Source organism: Palaemon carinicauda, chromosome 19 (genome assembly GCF_036898095.1).
Source record: "Palaemon carinicauda isolate YSFRI2023 chromosome 19, ASM3689809v2, whole genome shotgun sequence".
Lineage (NCBI taxonomy): Eukaryota > Metazoa > Arthropoda > Malacostraca > Decapoda > Palaemonidae > Palaemon > Palaemon carinicauda.
Window position 1 is genome coordinate 127569146 of NC_090743.1, and position 20608 is coordinate 127589753.

Here is a 20608-nt window from a genome sequence, read left to right on the forward strand (position 1 = left end):
AACTCAGGAGCGAGCCTGAATGTTGCCTTCCCCTCTTCCTTAGAAAGGGGGGGAGTAGTAAGAGACCAAGAAGATTGCTTACACACTGGCCGTGGCCAGAGTGAGCAGAAGACCCAGGGCGGAATACAATCCGAGGCCTGTCGTAAAAGGGTCTTGAGAAGATCTCTTAAAGGACTAAAAGTCCGAGCCATGCTCCAAGTTGGAGGTCTTCCTCCCACTAGGGCAGGGACGATCGTAGCTTCGCATGAGCGAGGATAGATCCAGCGGGCAGGAAAAAGTTATTCCTTTAAGCCTGAAGGTCAGGGAAAGGCTGAGCGACAGGCTTCATTGCCAAGAGCGGAAAGGAGTTTCCTCCCGCCGAAAGGCAATAAGACCGTTATTGCTGGAGAAGAGGCCTCACGGGAAGAGGTATATCTCCCACGGCACCAACCACCTTAGACTCTTCACTTTGCCTGGGAGACCCCTGTGGATGACTATCGCAGATGACGCGACCTCCGTACCGCGACTGTAGCGGGTTGTCTCTTCTAGAGGAGGAAGCGTAGTGTCTCCAGGCATGAAGCCGAAGCGACGCCCCGGTTCGGGAGAGATGTCGCAGTGTGGTTGCTTGAGTAGTCTGCGCCGTGGGAGAAGCTCTCCCGGGAGTTCCGTCAGGGGAAGCAGAGGGTCCAGAAACCGTTCTGCACATAGTCCCAGTGGAGCTCTCCCATTGAAAGGTTGACAGACAACCTGGTTTTGTTGAGACCCATTGTCCGCAGACAAAAAGGAGGGAAGACGCAGGCGTCGAAGTTGTCCCACCATCACCGGAATGCATCTTGCCAGAGTCTCGGGGTCTGAGACTGGGGGGAAAACTAGCGGAAGCTTGAGGTTCCAAGCTGTCGCGATCAGGTCCCCCAGACCAGCACTTGCTGGTTACCCAAGGTCAAAGACCCCTAGGTACACTCTCTCTATGAGGCTCTGCTCGGATAGTCTGAGAGAAACATTCCCCTGCCTGGAATGAGAGAGCCGATGGTGGAATTGAGAGAATCTCAATCATCCCGATATCTCTACTGCAAGATGTGAAGGTGTGAAAATGCGTCCCCTGCTGGTTAGCATGAAGTCGACACGCAACGGGGCGACTTGGCAGGAGCGGTAGGATCTGAAGAGGGGCCAGACTAAGGCCCTTAAGCCTGCCTGAATGATGGAGAGGTATCCTTCAGGTCTTGACCATAGGCCTGGACCGGAACATGCCCCCCCCCCCCCTTTCCTTTGACGAGTCCGAGAACCGCATCAAGAATGTGGGGAAAGGACGAGAATATCCACTACCATCAAGAGGCTCCATAGGTCAACACCCATTGCAGGTTTAATAGTTCCGCTGGTCCCATAGGGCCAGGGAGTCCGGTTAAACATTGCCTGAAGCCACCGGAACTTGGATCGCCCCACATGGAACTTATCCTGAGGCGACCGTTCGGACTATAAACGGGTCAATGAGGAAAGAAGAACTAGGAAACGTTCCAAGGTAGGGCTGAAAACTCTGCTTGACTGAGAACAGGTACTGCGACTCTCCTCAGTCTTGCCACGGTGAACCGAAAGGAAGGCTCGGAGGATGTGGTAACAGAATCTGGCGTCCCCAGGTGGTCACCCATCCAAGTACCGACGTTGCTTAACCTCGCTGGACGGACGAGAAGCGGGGTTTCCAACGTGGTAAGGCGGTTGACTCAATATCATGGCCAGATACTCCAGATGTTGAGGCAGAGGAAGAGAAGGCTCCAAGCAAAATACCATGAGCCCACACTCATGGTCAGCATTCGGAAGCTTTTCCCGGCGCTGAAGAAGGTCGAAACCCGAGCCTACCGGAGTTGACCAGCCCTCCAAACAGCAGAGGAGGCGGAAGTCTGCACCTGAGCGGCCAAGAGGAAGGCAGGGAGAGTTCTCTGGGGAAACAAACCTGCTATGCCACGGCGGGATAGCCACACTGCATCATAAGCAGGAATACTTGCAGTTTAGGCTGAATTCGACGAGCACCCTGGAAGATGGATGGAATGGAAACTGAAAGTACCCGTCCTTCCGATCCAGGGTTAAAGGAGTCCTGTCGCCTCGTTACCAGTCTGATCGATTCTGCTGGTCTACGCTGGCCGAAGTTTGTTCGACAAACTTGATCAGGGCTGAGAGGTCGACTATGGACATCCCCTCTCAGATCCTTCCTTACAAGAAAGGATCGACTGAGGGGGCCGGGGGTGAAGCCGTCGATGATCCTAAGGAAGACCTTCGCCTAAGGTATGGATCATTCTGCCCAACCGGGCAACTCTGCTGATGCTATGGCATAGAGGTTCAGAGACACTGAATTCGCTGACAGAGACGGCAGGCGCGATATCCTTGGCTACTCACAGAGATTGTGCGGGAATGGGCATCGGGAAGCTGTCATTCGGATGAGTAACCTTAAGCATCCTCCCAGCGAAAAAACCTGCAATCCTAGAGTTCGTGAACTCCTTTTAGGACTATGCCCCCCCGGGGGAGTCTCCCGTGCCATCTGTTCCTGACAGGAGGAAACTGCAATTGGACACCTTGTCCCAGTTGTCGTAGCCGATAACTTAGGCCGACGTGGTTGAAAGAAAAGGGAGCTGGAGCCCTGCAGAGTCTGGAAGAAAGCGCCTTGGAGGAGTGAAACCGGAAGTCGATTTACTCCGCACAGCAGATGTTTAAGTCTCTGTCCTTGGGCAAAGACAAAACTCTTCTCAAGGATGGAAGGGTGTCTGAGGTCGTTGACCTCCACAGATGAGACACCCGAAGGAAGCCTTCAGTCAGTGCGTCCAGATGGTACAACATCGAGCTTGTCCGCAAGTAGATACTTAACGACGAAAGGCCAAGGTGCCTGAGCTCGAGAGGAGGAAAGTACCCTTGATCTTCCTGTAGCTTCCTTGAACCAAACCTCGGGCCGTAACCGAGGAGGGAAAGAACCTGGTAAGGTCCCAGAGGAAGAGGTAAGCAGTCACCCCTTGTCCGATGGAGAAATCTTCAACAGAAAGCCCCCCTGCCAAAAATCCTTCCAGGGCGGGAGAAGGAGAGAGTACTCGTGCAGGAGAGGGGACCCTCGGGACCGACCTCTTGGGAACCAACTTCGCCCTGGGGGAAGTCACCACGAAGTCCACTCCTCTCTTTCTCTTCAGCGTAGGAGAGACAGCCGCTGGTTTGTTACCCTGGCCGGTGAGTGCTGGTTTCATAAACCTCATTAACGCCCGTGCCAGCGGATCAAACCATGTCTGCTGCTCCAAGGACACAGAGTCCGAAATCCTCGCTAAGGTGAAAGGGATCGGGCGATCCTTTGGAGAGGACACGACGGTTCCTGCCTGAAAAGAAGGTGGGAAGAATGCTGTACTGACCTGTCTTCGTCCTGCACTACCAACCTGTGCTTGGATGGAGGTGATCCCGAGTGCCGCCTAGGAGCACGCGTCCCTGCTGCTACCACCGGCTGTGGAATTCGCCGCGAACTATGGTCGCGCGAGGGCGAACGGTCGCGCAAAGGCGAATGGTCGCGCGGGCGCACAGGCGAGTGGTCGCGCGGGCGCGCAGGCGAGCGGTCGCGAGGGCGCGCAGGCGAGCGATCGCGCGGGCGCGCAGGCGAGCGATCGCGCGGGGCGCGCAGGCGAGCGATCGCGCGGGCGCGCAGGCGAGCGATCGCGCGGGCGCGCAGGCGAATGGGCGTGACGGCGAGGGATCGTGCTGCCGCGTAGGTGAAGAAGATCGCTGGCGGTAAGCGATGGCGAGCAGCATGTGTAGGTGAATGATTGCGTGATAGGGTGCGATGGTGATCAGCATCCGCAAGAGGGCGAGCGTTCAGGGTTGTGCGATGAGGAGCAGCATGCGTAAGCGGGCAATCGTGCAGGGTTGTGCGATGGCGAGCAGCATGCGCAGGTGAATGATCGCGTGAAAGGGTGCGATGGTGATCAGCATCCGCAAGAGGGCGATCGTTCAGGGTTGTGCGATGAGGAGCAGCATGCGTAAGCGGGCAATCGTTCAGGGTTGTGCGATGGCGAGCAGCATGCGCAGGTGAATGATCGCGTGAAAGGGTGCGATGGTGATCAGCATCCGCAAGAGGGCGATCGTTCAGGGTTGTGCGATGAGGAGCAGCATGCGTAAGCGGGCAATCGTTCAGGGTTGTGCGATGGCGAGCAGCATGCGCAGGTGAATGATCGCGTGAAAGGGTGCGATGGTGATCAGCATCCGCAGTTGAGGGTCGCGCGATGGCGATCAGCATCCGCAGTTGAGGGTCGCGCGATGGCGATCAGCATCCGCAGTTGAGGGTCGCGCGATGGCGATCAGCATCCGCAGTTGAGGGTCGCGCGATGGCGATCAGCATCCGCAGTTGAGGGTCGCGCGATGGCGATCAGCATCCGCAGTTGAGGGTCGCGCGATGGCGATCAGCATCCGCAGTTGAGGGTCGCGCGATGGCGATCAGCATCTGCAGTTGAGGGTCGCGCGATGGCGATCAGCATCCGCAGTTGAGCTAGTAGCTGGCGAACCATGTTCCTTCAGAAGTGTTGGAGAACGTTGGCGTGCCAGCTGTAACACACGTGGGCGATCCGGAGATCGCTGGCGAGCTGATGATCGCTGACGAGCTGACGATCGCTGACGAGCTGACGATCGCTGGCGAGCTGATGATCGCTGACGAGCTGATGATCGCTGACGAGCTGATGATCGCTGACGAGCTGATGATCGCTGACGAGCAGAAGGCTACGCGTGGAAGCCTGCGCAAAGAAGAAGAGTCCTTGACCCCGACCTGAACCGAAGTTCTAGATCGCGAGGGCGAACGTGGGCGCACAGGGCACGTAACAGGAACCGCAGGGAAGATCATCTTGAAAGCGCTGACGAACAGGAGAGCGCTGACGAACAGAAGGGCGCGCAGGGAAACCCTGACACGCAAGGGAAGAACCCCCGTGGGGGCAACCCTTTGCCCCGAAGGGATCGTTGTCCGCCGGGAGACTGATGTCCGTCGGAAGACCGCTGTCCGTCGGGAAGACCGTTGTCCGTCGGGAAGACCGTTGCCCGTCGGAAGACGAGATTAGACTGCTGTCCATCTGCACCAAGACGGAAGATCGAGACAAAGAAGTTGTAGGCTGCAAACGGAGATTCAAAAAGGCGCCTCAAGCACCCTTATAGGGAGATGAGAGGCCCTTACGACGAGGCGGACGGAGGGCCTTACGGCGAGGGAGGCCAACAGCAACAGCAACAGAAGAAACCTCCGAAGAGGAGTCTCTATGAGTGTACTCTCTCGCGAACGAAAGAGAAACACTTCGTGGAAGAGACTGGTCAGCCAGTGACCTAAAAGGGGCAATCCTCCGAAGAGGAGCTCCTGCAGTTGCCCAGCCCCTTGAGCGAAACTGCAGGTGCGACCGCTCAGCACCAAGAGCATAGTCGCACGAAAAAAAAAAGGCAAGAGAAGAACCCCCCAAAAGAGGAAAAGCTCAAGCCTGGACAGGAAAAAACTTCCCTCGGAAGGAAAGTTATCCGCCCAAGGAGGCAAGCCTCCTGACTGTTCTAAAATGAACTGGAGAGCTGTCCGTCGACACGGGAGTACTACCAGTAGAAGGAGACACGCCCCTGACGACAATACAAGGGGGGAGGCAGCAACAGCCGAATCCCCAGGACTCAACCAGACAGCTCACACCGTTGCTATATTACAGAAATGAACTAGATCGGTAACTGTAAAAAAATAAAACAAATAATATTAGTACACATTCATTCCCCCGGGAAGGCTCCGAAGAGGAATCCCGAGGAAAAGGAACAAGAATTACACAACAGGCACGTGCCCTCACAACCACTTACACTCGCGGAAGGAGAGCTGTAACCAAAACAGAATTATAACAATTATAATTATGTAACTATGTAATTATGTAATTTAAAAATGAATGAACACTAAAGAAAAAAACGAAAACCCCGAAAGGAATCGTTCTACAAGCTGAAAAATTAACAACTACAATTAGATTCATAAACTAATTGAGACAAAATGTACGGCGTAGCAACCCCACCCACACGGGAAGGAAGCTACAAGGGCGTAGTAAAACATAGTAAAAGGGTGAACGACCTCAAGAGAGAGAGAGAGAGAGAAAGACCGAAGTCAAACTCGATCGCAACCCATAAAATTAGGCCGTGGTGGCCTAACTGCCGAGGCCTCCACGTAGATATCGTACACTACACACACACATCTGAAAAGGAAACTTACTTATTTCTATACTCAAATATATATACAAACATGAAAACATGTTTACATATATATTGAGTAAAAGAAAAGTAAGCGATTAAGTAAAGACAAAACAGACAATGGCTGCCAAGCGAGGACCAAGACAGAGACGTCTGTCACAGTCCGAGCCAAAAGTGAAAGTGAGTATTCACCTGTGTGTGAGGGGGAGGAGGGGTAGCTAGCTACCACTCCCCTACCCCCCCGCTAACTAGCGCGGGGGTAATACACCCTCGTTAAATTCTAATGGCTCGCCATTTCAGCTACGCTAAAAGTAATAACCCTTTGTAAATAGCGTGGTTTGTATTTCGGTTACGGAACAAATCAAAGTAAGGATTGCTCCACCTAGCATGTGGGTGGGTTCTAACCTCCACCTGCCACCAACTATGCATACCTTGTTAAAAATACTTAACGACCACTCAAGTTCGTATTTGTGTGGGAGCAAATATACAGTAGGTCAATGTACAGTACAGTACTGTATTGTAATATCTCAAGAAACTACGATCAACAATAAAAAGTACCGGGATTTAAAAATAAGAATGAAATAATAATGAACATTAAATAGGTTCGCATAAAGCCTTACCGTTGAATGTATCGTATCATCTTCTATCTGGATAACACCTCTGCCAGTCTTTGACTCGACTTTTACGGGTTTGACACATTCCTGAAAAATGTAAATAATGCTATGCAGTAATATGATTACTAAAGACAAGAGCTATTATCAAAGTTGAATTTTGGGAAAATTCCTGTGACTTAACTTGAATTGTATATTACTTCTTGATATTTTAAGAACTTTAGAAGAAAATTTAGAGTATAATGGAATACAGTACTGTAGTTTCAAATCTTTATTTGAGCAGTCAAAGTGAGATCTCTAAAGTGTCAAAAATACTGTGAGAGAGAGAGAGAGTGAGAGAGAGAGAGAGAGAGAGAGAGAGAGAGAGAGAGAGAGAGAGAGAGAGAGAGAGAGAGAGATATATATATATATATATATATACATATATATACAGTATATATATATATATATATATATATATATATATATATATATATATATAAATATATATACAGTATATATATATATATATATATATATATATATATATATATATATATATATATATATATACAGTATATATATATATATATATATATATATATATATATATATATACATATATATATATACATTTATATATATATATATATATATATATATATATATATATATATATATATATATATATATATATATATATAGATAGAGGATATTCTAACAACATTAAAAGGACTAAAAGGAGTTAACATTTGTGTGACGCATCTGAATTCAAAGTAAAAAAAAATTGGTGCAAGGGGAACAAAAGATTAGTCACCCCTAGCCATACGGCTAAAATGTGAAGTGCAACGTGTAAAGCCAGCTACAACAAGGGAGCAAGATGTTAAATTGCGAGCAAAGCAAGCCGCAGCGGAACAAAGACCAACTGAACTATGATATTAATCAGATAATTGTAGAAGGGCAAAATACTCACCAAAATCCCTAATTTCTGACTGTAAACCCCCATTATTGTTATTCTTTAGGGGTCTTGTATCTGTAAGAATACTCCTTAGCAACAAAAATAAAGGCTAAATTCACTCAAAAAACACTGTATAAGAAAAGAAAAATAGATCTTCATGTTCAAAAACTGGTGTAGGTTGAAACTGTAATGTTATCATAATTGGATCTATGATTCACTACAATTTACTACAAGTTAGGTACTGTATGGTTAGGTTAGGCTGGTAGAGTCAATGGAGGGAACAAAAGCCTTGGGTCAAGTATAATGCAATACCCTCAGTTACGTTAATATGTGTCAATTTAGCTTATTAGTTCATAAGAATCCAATTCCCAATTAGGGTTACCACTGTTGGTATATTTCAGGAGTGAGGGATTGAAGAATTAAACTCTTCCAATGGTAATAATTAACTCATAAAATGTTATTTTCATTAGTAAAATAAATTTTTGAATATACTTACCCGATGATCATGTAGCTGTCAACTCTGTTGCCCGACAGAAATCTACGGTCGGGATACGCCAGCGATCGCTATACAGGTGGGGGTGTACACAACAGCGCCATCTGTGAGTAGGTACTCAAGTACTTCTTGTCAACAAGAACTCAATTTTCTCCTCGGTCCACTGGTTCTCTATGGGGAGGAAGGGCGGGTCCTTAAATTCATGATCATCGGGTAAGTATATTCAAAAATTTATTTTACTAATGAAAATAACATTTTTCAATATTAATCTTACCCGATGATCATGTAGCTGATTCACACCCAGGGTGGTGGGTGGAGACCAGCATACATGTTAACAAAGAAGCTAAGTATCCCGTATCTTATTTTAGCCGTTATTCAAAAATAACAAACATAAAATAAATAAGTACCTGGTAAGGAAGTCGACTTGAACCATTACTCTGCCTTTTTAAGTACGTCTTCCTTACTGAGCCTAGCGATCCTCTTAGGATGCTGAGCGACTCCTAGGTGCTGAAGTATGAAGGGCTGCAACCCATACTAAAGGACCTCATCACAACCTCTAATCCAGGCGCTTCTCAAGAAAGAATTTGACCACCCGCCAAATCAACCAGGATGCGGAAGGCTTCTTAGCCTTCCGGACAACCCAGAAATATTTCAAGAGAAAGATTAAAAAGGTTCTGGAATTAGGGAATTGTAGTGGTGGAGCCCCCACCACTACTGCACTCGTTGCTACGAATGGTCCCAGAGTGTAGCAGTTCTCGTAAAGAGACTGGACATTCTTAAGATAAAAGACGCGAACACTGATTAGCTTTTCCAAAAGGTTGCGTCGAAAATATTTTGCAGAGATCTATTTTATTAAAAGGTCACGGAAGTTGTGACAGCTCTAACTTCGTGTGTCCTTACCTTCAGCCAAGCTTGGTCTTCCTCATTCAGAAGGGAATGAGCTTCTCGTATTAACAGTCTGAAAATAATAGGATAAAGAATTCTCTGACATAGGCAAAGATGAATTCTTAACTGAACACCATAAAGCTTCAGACGGGCCCCGTAAAGGTTTTTAAAATAGAACTTAAGAGCTCTTACAGGACATAATACTCTTTCTAGTTCATTTCCAACCATACGATAAGTTTGGAATAACGAACGATATTGGTCAAGGCCGAGAAGGCAGCTCGTGTTTGGCTAGAAAACCAAGATGTAGAACATGTAGCCGTTTCGGATGAAAATCCGATGTTCTTGCTGAAGGCATGAATCTCACTGACTCTTTTAGCTGTGGTTAAGCATATCAGGAAAAGAGTCTTAAAGGTGAGATCTTTCAGGGAGGCTGATTGAAGTGGTTCGAACCTGTCTAACATAAGGAATCTTAGAACCACGTCTAAATTCCAACCAGGTGTAACCAAACGACGCTCCTTCGTGGTCTCAAAAGACTTAAGGAGGTCCTGTAGATCTTTATTGTTGGAAAGATCTAAGCCTCTGTGACGGAAGACTGATGCCAACATGCTTCTGTAACCCTTGAAAGTGGGAGCTGAAAGAGATCGCTCTTTCCTCAGATATAAGAGGAAGTCAGCTATATGAGTTACAGAGGTACTGGTCGAGGATACGGATACTGACTTGCACCAGTTTAGGAAGATTTCCCACTTCGATTGGTAGACTCTAAGGGTGGATGTTCTCCTTGCTCTAACAATCGCTCTGGTTGCCTCCTTCGAAAAACCTCTAGTTCTCGAGAGTCTTTCGATACTCTGAAGGCAGTGAGACGAAGAGCGTGGAGGCCTTGGAGTACCTTCTTACGCGTGGCAGACGTAGCAGGTCCACCCTTAGGGGAAGAGTTCTGGGAACGTCTACTAGCCATCGAAGTACCTCGGTAAGTTATTCTCTCGCGGGCCAGAGGGAAGCAACTAGTGTCAACTTTGTCCCATCGTGAGAGGCGAACTTCTGCAGTACCTTGTTGACAATCTAGAACGGAGGGAATGCATATAGATCTAGATGAGACTAATCTAGTAGAAAGGCATCTAAAAGAACCACTGCTGGGTCCGGGATAGGTGAGCAAAGTATTGAGAGCCTCTTGGACATCGAGGTTGCGAAGAGATCTATGGTTGGCTGGCCCCAGGTGACCCAAAGTCTCTTGCATACATCTCTGTGGAGGGTCCAATATGTTGGAATTATTGTCCCTTCCTACTGAGACAAACTGCTAAGACATTCAAGTTGCCTTGGAAGAAAATTGTTACTAGTGAAAAGTCTAGACCTGTTGAACAGGAGAGGAGGTCACTAGCGAACTCGCACCATGTCAGAGAGTAGGTCCCTCCTTGCTAGGAGATGAACATCAAAGCAGGGAGTTGTCCGTGTTGACCTCCATTACTTTGTCTTGAAGGAGAGACCTGAAGCTTTTCCAGGTCAGACGTACTGCCAGAAGCTTCTTGCAGTTAAAATGCATTGTCCTTTGACTCGAGTTCCATAATCCCGAGCATTCCCTACCGCCTAAGGTCGCACCCCAGCCTACGTCCGATGCGTCTGAGAAGAGAACGTGGTTGGGGGTCTGAACAGTCAGGGGAAGACCCTATAAAAGGTTGATAAAGTCCTTTCCTCAGGTTAGACCAGACTTATCTTCCGGAAACCGGGATCGAGACCGCTTCTAGCGTCTCGTCCTTTTCCAGTGAAGAGCTAGATGAAACCGAAGAGGACGGAGGTGAAGTCTTCCAAGTGACACCAATTGAACCACGGATGACAGTGTCCTAACCAGACTCATCCACAGCCTGACAGGGCCTGGATAGCAGGGCTGGGGATTGATCTTCTTGTTCAGCCATGTCCTCATCAGAGGGTTCCTCATCCGAAACTGATGAGGAAACGGCAACGGAGTGGGCAACGTCTGACTTGCTGAATCCGGTCGCACTGGTGGATGCGTGACGGAGCCGGACACAAGATCATGGTACTGCTGCACAGTCTGTGAACTGTCAACCATGGGGATGCGAGGAAGTACAGCGACAACCCGAAACTGTCTAGACTGTCTGGGTAGTACAGACAACCCCTTATCGGGTTGCTGAGGTTGCCGCACTGCGTCACAACAAGTCACCTCTGCTGGTTGTTGAACGTCTTCCCAGTGAAACACTGAACGTCCACAACCACCTCCGAGAGTAGCTTAACGTCAACGTGCGACTGGCAACCCACACTGGGTCGCACCGGTGGAGGAACCATCTCAACTGGCGGACGTGAGTAGGATACCTCAGCGTCAACAGGGCGTACAACCAACCGGTAGGAAGGTCGTTGGCAAGAAGGTTCTTCTCCGTAAAAAATCCTCTATCAAGGACTAAGCTTGGACTGCATGTCTTGCAACAAAGCCCAAGGTCTATGGGAGCAGGTGTGGCAACAGACGGGGTTAGCGACTGAAGCGGAACCATTTACCCTCCCTGGAAGCATGTTATGCTTAAATTAAAGTCCATAGGAGGCTAAGCAGCTTAACTGAACTGTCAACCACAACAGGAGCGTGAGGACATACAGCACTGGTGTATAAGTAGCAGACCAGAAGGCAATGTCATGTAACTGTTTGACAGTCTGTGAGGTGGCAACAACCAAAGTTGTGTGGGGAAGCCTCAACTTCTGACTGACTAGTTTGCTGCGGGCGAGTGGCGGTAACCACAGTGTGTTGCGGAGGCTGACACACCGTGTCAAAACACGGCAGCTTGTGGTAGCTCACGCACGGCAACGGAGTGCCCTGTGTGTGGGAGTCATCATACATCTGGCAGGGTTGACTGTGCATGGGTGGAGGAGCTCTCACAACAAGAGTGTGAGAGCAGGAAGCCATGCCGGGCGCACAACCGTGGGAGGTGTAGGCCCACGGGTGCATCGTCAACCTTCTCCGCAGTCGGAGTGTGGGAGCTGGCAACAACAAAAGCAGAGTGCTGGAGCGTGGGAGGGGCTGCGGTGGGTTGCGGAGCATGCTGTATGGTATGCGGAGCATGCTGTATGGTATGCGGAGCATGCTGCATGGGTTGCGGAGAAAGCCGCATAGTGCTGGAACCCGGCAGCTCTACAGCACCTTCCCACTGCTGATGCGGAAGCTCACGCATGTCAACGGATGGAGCAGCAAGAACATGCGTCTGGCAGGGTGGACTGCGCATCGGTGGTGGAGCTCTCACAGGTGGAGTGTGGGAGCAGGCAGCCGTAGTATCTGCAGAGCGCACAACCTCGGCGGGTTGTAGGTTAACAGGTGCAGTGTTAACCTTCTCAGCATGATACTCCTGCATGAATGCCGCAAGCTGAGACTGCATAGTCTTGCGCATGGACCACTAGGGTCTATGAAAGACAACAACAAACGGAGCTACTGTCCGTTGTGACTGAGGGTCTAAAACAGCTGGTGCGGCAACAGACGGAGTTACTGCCTGTTGCGGTACCACCTTGCCTCTCTTGGGAGGTGTGCAGTCGTCGGATGACTGGAGCGAGTCCGAACTGACCCAGTGGCTACACCTAGGCCGTTGGACTTGCGCGGAAGGGACCGACTTGCACTTAAAAGCTGTAAGATTTGGTCCATGGTTTCTGCGAGAAACCTCTTCCGCAGACGAGGAATAAATGGGCTCTCTCGTCTTTGTGTGGGTGGGGTGATCACGTCGGCAACGTGTGTAGATACACCCGAAACCACGGAGGGAAACGTCTGTTCGTATATCAAGCCTGTGGAACCCATAAGTCCTTCGACATTACTTCTCCCCTGGGCTTGGGAGCTTGTAAGAGGTATCGGACAAGGTGAACAACTGGCACGAACAAACGAACCCTCGAACGCAACACTGTAACACTTTGCGCATATCACTTTATCACTTTTGATTTTCTGTTTGCACTTATTTCACTGAACTCGAAACTTTAAGTGATTTGTACCTGAAACACGCAATCCTATCCTTCATTAAAAGGTAGTAATTGCGAAAACAGTTTTACAATGTAACAGAAAAACATAATGAAAGATAAAGAATTCAGTGGCTGGAAAAGAGACTAAACACTAGATCAAATAAACTACGTTTAAAATCTCTCACCGCATAAAGCCTGGGAACAAGAATAAAACTCTAGAAACGTTTTACCTTCTTCCCCTATAGCGACTAGGGAGAAGAGTAAAAAACGAGAACAACGTTACCCGCTTGAACGAAACGTTTATGCTCCTCTCTCTCCCTCCGTCTGTATCTCTCTCTCTCTCTCTTGACTTAGAACCTGAGAGATGAGCCCAATTATATATCGTTAAAACATATTATTTGTTAAAGGAAAAAAACTGAAAGGTTTCCCAAATAAAAAGTTCCTTTATTAGAATTAAAACCATTTAAGCTAAGAAAGAATGAACGAAACGCTAGAATCGGTTTACTCTTACTGCAACGTGAAACCGTGAAATACTCTCTCTCTATCGTAACGATAGAGCGCAAGTTGAACGTTCTGAACGTCAACAACTGCGGAGACTAAACTAAACGTTAGTTCATCTTTGAAAACAGTACGAGACTATCAAAGAAATTCTTCCAAAAACATTAAAATTAAAATAGCATAAATTTTTAACAGGAAATACGATATGACGGGCTCAATGTTAATAAACTTCGGTTCCAAGTAAGGACCGCCTACTATTAGGAAAGGTCGCATATAAACAAACATAAAAATTAATTTTTATAAGTTTATAATAAATGGAAAGTTAATCGAAGAGGCCTATAAATGGCGGAGAGATATAAAATAAATCTATAACTTTGTTAAGCAAAATTACCAAAAACCTAAACACACTTCCGTCTAAGGGAAGGGTCGGTCATTAAAAGTGAAAGAGAGTCTATACTCTCTTCGACACCAACACTTCCGTCTAAGGGAAGGGTCGGCCATTTAAAAGTGAAAGAGAGTCCATACTCTCTTCGTCACCATAATTAAATCTATCCAAAACGAGTTCAAGTTTTGAAATGAAAATAAAACCCCTGCATAGCGAAAGCTCAAAACTGGAATAGTGTACTTCACCAAAAAGTTGTGAAAACAAATCCAGTTAAGGACGGCGTATTAGTAGGTCTTGCCGGTGGCACGACAGAGGAAAAATTGAGTTCTTGTTGACAAGAAGTACTCGAGTACCTACTCACAGATGGCGCTGTTGTGTACACCCCCACCTGTATAGCGATCGCTGGCGTATCCCGACCGTAGATTTCTGTCGGGCAACAGAGTTGACAGCTACATGATCATCGGGTAAGATTAATATTGAAAAATCATAAATAACACTATCAGAAAAGCTATATTTCATATTTGTACTAAATTACCCTAAAGTTAGAAATGAAATTGTTTCTCATTAACAACTATTTATTATTAACCCTTTTACCCCCAAAGGACGTACTGGTACGTTTAAAAAAACTCATCCCTTTACCCCAATGGACGTACTGGTACGTCCTTACACAAAACTGCTATTTACAATTTTTTTTTGCATGTTTTTGATAATTTTTTGAGAAATTTCAGGCATTTTCCAAGAGAATGAGACCAACCTGACCTCTCTATGATAAAAATTAAGGCTGTTAGAGCAATTAAAAAAAAATATACTGCAAAATGTGCTTGAAAAAAATAAAACGCCTGGGGGTTAAGGGTTGGAAAGTTCCAAATAGCTTGGGGGTAAAAGGGTTAAAACTAGAAAAAAGTTAGAGTTTAACCTATGGACCTTTACATGTCATCCTTTGAGAGATTTGCTACACATCCCTCAATCAACATATCATGCCTATAAGAAACTATTTACTTAAAGTTTCAACTTACTGGAGCCAAGATGCACCAAGACTGTGGGTTCTACAGCTTTCAAGTATGTGGCCCTAAGATTGTATAGGATAAGCTCTCATTAGATATCAGAAAGACTGATGACATAAGGGTCCTCAAGAAGCTGATGACTACTTAGTTTACCGAGTGTCATAACTTGAATTTGGCAGTTTATATTGTGTAGTCATTTTTATATTAAATTGTTGAATTAAAGTATAAGTTTTTCATTTGGCCTCCCATATGCCTGTTTTCTACAATTTTGTCTTCTTTTTAAGAATGTTGAGCTGATCCAAAAGTTGTGGGTTATGCCCCTTCCATTTCACTGTTTTTGAGATACCAGAGATAATTTGTTGTGGGGACCTGATGGTGTGTGTCATGGTAATTAGAAAGCTGATGGCAGGGAGATAGATAAACTATGTCAAGGAGTAGGATTGACACCAGTAATAAGAAGTCTAATAACAGTGATAGATTAATAAGTCTTTATCAATTATTAAAAGTAATAGTAAGGTAAATTCTAAGCGACAATGAAATAGAGAAAAATTTGTCAAAGATTAAGGGTAAAGAAGGCTGCAAGATTCTGATTACTGTATATTAAAAGTTGAAAACACAGGCGACTGTTTGATTTGGTATTGTATTTGCACAGATGTTTTAATATTGTATATAATGTTTAAGTGAAAAAAAAAAAACACTGAGTAATATTCTTGGTAGATATTTACTTTAGAACAATACTCCTATGAAGAGATGAATTGTTCCTGGTATATTTATAGGTACAGTAGTTTGAACTGTTCTCATGCAGATAATTGATGAAACCTATATTTTGCCAAATTTAGTCCTTTTAAAATTCCAGAAATATTTATATTTTAAAAGGAAAACAAATACAAGAATTCCACCTAACCTAACCTAGACTCGTTAGCCTTCCTTAGTCGCCCCCTTAGACTGCTGTATCCTTACTAAGTCTCTATTCTGTGCCTGGCAAAGTAACTCGTCATAATTTTTCATGATTTGTAAAAGTAGCTTTATAATATATTATTTTAGCTAAAGATAAACAATATTTTCCTCATAAAGAAAATTGATTTGACAAGTAATAAGAAAGTTCCTGTCTGTCACAATAAACTATTGGGGATGCTACACTGTAGACCAGAATCAAACGCACGCCTACTTATATTTTACTTTATTCACTATCGATCCTCAATTATACATTCGCATAAATTCACGGTTTTACTTAAAATATTAATCTAAACTCAAAATTTATCCATGTCAGAAGTGATATTATGTCATCATATACTGTATAGTACTTTATTGTGAACATACTTTACATTAAAAGAAAACAAGATGTTATTTATCTAAACTAGCTATTATTTACGTGACCAATAAACTTTGTTTAATTACAACAAACACAAACAAATGCAACTAAACATGAATATAACACTTATCATTATATGATAGTATATTTTGTCATAATACCTAAAAGATGGTTTTCACTGTAACTACTGTCATATAAATCCCCCCAAAAAGAATACGGTATTATTTAGTGATTTAGATCATTATATCCAATGCTTTTTACTTTATCATAAACTTTCTGGTGCTATTATAGTATGCTATCTACCACCCCTCTCTGACTATAGTATGATACCTACCATCAGTCCCTAAGGATACGGTCTACTTGCAAATCCGCCTCTAATAAGGAGGATCAATAACGACTTGATAACCCAACCTAACCTAACCTAACTCAACCCAACCTAACCTAACTTACAAACTGCTTATAATTATGCACCCATGTCCTAACATAGTCTAACCCAACCTAACCTAACCTACAAACTGTTTATAATTATGCATCCATGTTATCCTTCAAATAAATATTATTAAACTATCATTAAAGTCCAATTAGGATATCATACTGGTGGTAAGTAATCTGTTTGATAATCCTCATCAAACAGGAGGATTAACATTGACGGTAGATAACATACTTTGAGGTAGATAGCATACTGTAATAGAAATTCGACGGTAGATAGCATACTATAATAGCACCAACTTTCTTGCCAAATGGAACTTATTTTTTAGGGGGTGTATGTATCATAGCGGCCACCTGTATTATTATATCTAACTTAGAATATGACAGTATGAGGGGGGCCATTCGCAACGGGGGCGTCCCCCCAACCCCCCGTTACCAAAGTAGGTAAGGACACAGCTTGTAGGTTAGGTTAGGGGGAAAGTCTAGGTTAGTTAATGTCCATTATTAATCAACATGTGAGGAACTGGCCACTGATATACAAAGGCTCCTCTTACTTAATAAACTTAGCTTATAGTTTAGGCCAGATCTATTCTTAAATTTCGTATACACTACCTTTCTACAGCACAGTAGATTCTTTATGAACAAAATAAGCTACGCACAGAGTACATAGCTAGTCATAAAATCTCAAATATACGAAGGACGCCTTCGCAAAACATAGGACGTGCAAGGAGTCACGTAAGCTGGACAATAGGATCACAGGCTTGGAGATAAATACGTCTAACTCTGTATCGTCTACATTAACTAATGAAGCAAGATTACATATTATATTAGGTTAGCCATACCTGAGAGGGAGCAATAAAATCGTCGAGATCTGACAGTCTTAAAACACCACTAAATCCTGCCATTATAAATTTACCGGGAGAAGAAGATCGGAGACAATCACAAATGCAGGGTTGCCAGATTATTCGACTGGATTATCGTACATGAGCCTTAAAATTGTCGTTTTTCAACCAAAATTATCGTACACAGTTTCAAAATAATTATTTAAGAGTTACATGATTGACTTATTTCAAAATATTTTAGTGTAATTGTTTAATCAAACACACAAACACATATATGTATATACATAAGTTATGTATCGTACATCGTACTAGACCTAAAATAATCGTACATGTACGATAATTATCGTACGAATGGCACCCCTGCACAAATGATGAAATCAGCTGTTTACGTCTGCGTCTTTGATTGTGGAATTTGCAGATTGCGTAGCATGCGCAGTTTCACATTATAGGATTGCCTAGTTTAAATATTTCCTTATCCTTATTACTATATTTTATTATTATAAATTTACCGGTAGAAGAAGATCGGACAACACCTGTCTGTATCAGACAATCACAAATGATGAAATTAATCAGCTGTTTACGTCTGCGTCTTTGATTAGGGAATAGATTGCGTATCTTGCGCAATTTCACAATATACGATTGCCTAATTTTAAGATTTCCCTATCAGCATCATCATTATGATGATGATGATGATGATGATGATTATTATTATTATTATTTATTATTATTATTAGCCAAGCTACAACCCTAGAAGGAAAAGCAAGATAATATAAGCTCAAGGGCTCCAACACGGAAAAATAGTTCAGTGAGAAGTCATGATCAATCAAAATGGAATATTTTAAGAAGAGTAACAGCATTAAAACAGATCTTTCATATATAAACTATAAAAAAGACTTGGGATAGTCTTTCTGTCTGTCTGTCCAGCGGGAACTAAACCGGATTTTTCATGATTTTTACTAAAATTTTATAATATGTTAAAATTGCTGCCCTTTCATCTACAAGAAATTGTAAACCATATTTTAAGATTTATGTTTATATAAGTTCTGTATTGAGTAGAAATTCATTTCCTCTACAGTTTTCTATGTAGTATTAACCTAGTATTTTTTTAATGTAGAAACGTGGTTCAAAACTTAGGTTCTACTTGAAGGTTTTTTTCTTTCTTTCTTTTTACTAGCAGTTAATCAATGCCAGATATCAGTGGTAAGCTACAACAGTTATGATATATGTAACAAAAAGAAAACTTGTTTACCAGCATGGTGCTACAAGTATCGTTAAACATCATACCTTCGATTATTTAAGTAGAAATTATATTTAGTATTTGAGTAATAGATTATAAAGAACGGTTTTTGACTGAAGAAGAGTGATTACATGGATGTAACATAATATTTACACAAACTGATGGAGTACCTGCAGTAAGATATGTTTTCCCATGGCGGGCAGGCGCCAAGTGAGTGGCACTGTGCCGGTTGCAGAGAGCAACCAAGTCAGTCTGTATCTGAGGACGCATTAAACTACATGTCACCACCATCGTGTGTCTCTTGTCCTACCTTGACATCCAATATGGCGCAGTGATTCTCAAGGACAAACGCGACCCTCACCATGCCCTTCCAGCGCCGCTCAATGCAGTCCACCCCAAGGGCCGCACGCCCCGTCGTCCCCCGTGGGCTTGTCCCTGCCCTGCAAGAAGCCAGGCAAGCCATGGCGGCACAGCAACATATGATCAACGCTCTCCGTGACCGGCTTACGACACATGCTACCCCTGCACCTCGTGTCCCCGCGTCTGCAGCCCCGGAGAAGTGCGAAATTGAGCTGAAGCCCGCCGCATTCAGGTCCTGGAGGAGGTCGATGGACTGCTGGATCGAACTGTGCAGACTACCGCCCCACGAGGTCGTCCACCACATCAGGCTATACTGCACACCCCCTCTGCAACGGGCGCTGGCCGCCAGATTCACATCACAGGAATGGGGCAACCTCACCGCTACGGAAGCCATGGACTTTATTCGCGATATTGTGTTGCGTTCTACAAACCGTGCTGTGTTATGGTCGGAGTTTTTTAACGCGGTACAAGGCCCAGGAGAAAGTGTCAGTGATTACTTTTTAAAGTGTTCTCAGAAGGCCACCGATTGCAATTTCCAGTGCCCTCAGTGTCAGTGTAATCTGGCTGAATATATGTTATTACCCAAGTTAATGGTGGGCCTAAGCGACGAGGCTATGCGCCGCCATGTATACCAGTGTAGCAATGACATCAATAGTGTTAGTGCCCTTAGGGCCAAGTGCTGTGCCTACGAGGCGGCCCGCGTCGACGCAGCTGCTCGCCAATGCAACTGGAGGGAATCTGCTTGTGCAGCTGGCAGCGAAACACCCGAGGCAGATCATCCGAGTGCAACCGTCGCTGGCACAGGCAGGGGTCCCCCACCCCCTTCCTGCGGGAACTGCGGTGGGCGCCATGCCTCTGGTAGAGCTTCATGCCCCGCTAAATCCGTCTTATGCAACGGGTGCCACAAGCAGGGCCACTATTACAGATGCTGCAGGAAGTCACAGGCAAAATCGGCAGGATCCCCGACAGATGTGTCTAGTGCTACGTCTAGCGCTGTGCTTGTTGCAGGCGCCAACCTCGCCCGCCACCCAGTAGTGGAGGTGACAGTCGTGCACAACGATACAGGAGTACGAGTGCCAGTCACCGCCGTGGCGGACACTGGGGCACAGGTATGTGTGGCTGGGCCCTCCTTGCTATCGCACCTCCAAGTCCGCCCAGCAGCTCTTACACCCCGGGCCGGTTTGCGGGATGTGGCAAACCTTCCCCTGAAGTGCCTTGGATCTGCCGTGTGCTACGTCACCCTGCAAGGTCGCACCACGGAGCAGGACGTGTACTTCGTGCAGTCGGCAAAGCACCTCTTCCTGTCATTGAACGCTTGCAAGGATTTAACGCTGATACCCAAGGAGTTCCCCCATCCCTCCCCCGCGGTGGCACACGTGAGCCTGTTCGATGGCACAGCCAGGCGGGCCGCCCAGGTACCACCCCGACCTGCCGAGGTGCCCATGCGGCCAGGTTGGAAGCCTGGCTCCTGCAACATTTCGCTACGACGACATTCAACACAGCCAGGA

The 20608-nt window shown here is 45.6% G+C and overlaps 1 protein-coding gene across 1 annotated transcript in view; it reads right to left on the minus strand.

Annotated features, from left to right (window-relative positions):
- Window positions 1–17619, minus strand: part of LOC137658851 (cytosolic iron-sulfur assembly component 3-like) — a 93621-nt gene extending 76002 nt beyond the window's left edge. Inside the window, exons 1-2 of the mRNA XM_068393954.1 lie at window positions 17504–17619; window positions 6795–6875 (exon numbers count right to left, since the gene is read on the minus strand). Of these exons, the coding sequence (XP_068250055.1) occupies window positions 6795–6875; window positions 17504–17566 (144 nt within the window). The 5' untranslated portion in view covers window positions 17567–17619. The remainder of the gene's footprint in view (window positions 1–6794; window positions 6876–17503) is intronic.
- Between the last annotated feature and the right edge of the window lie 2989 nt (window positions 17620–20608).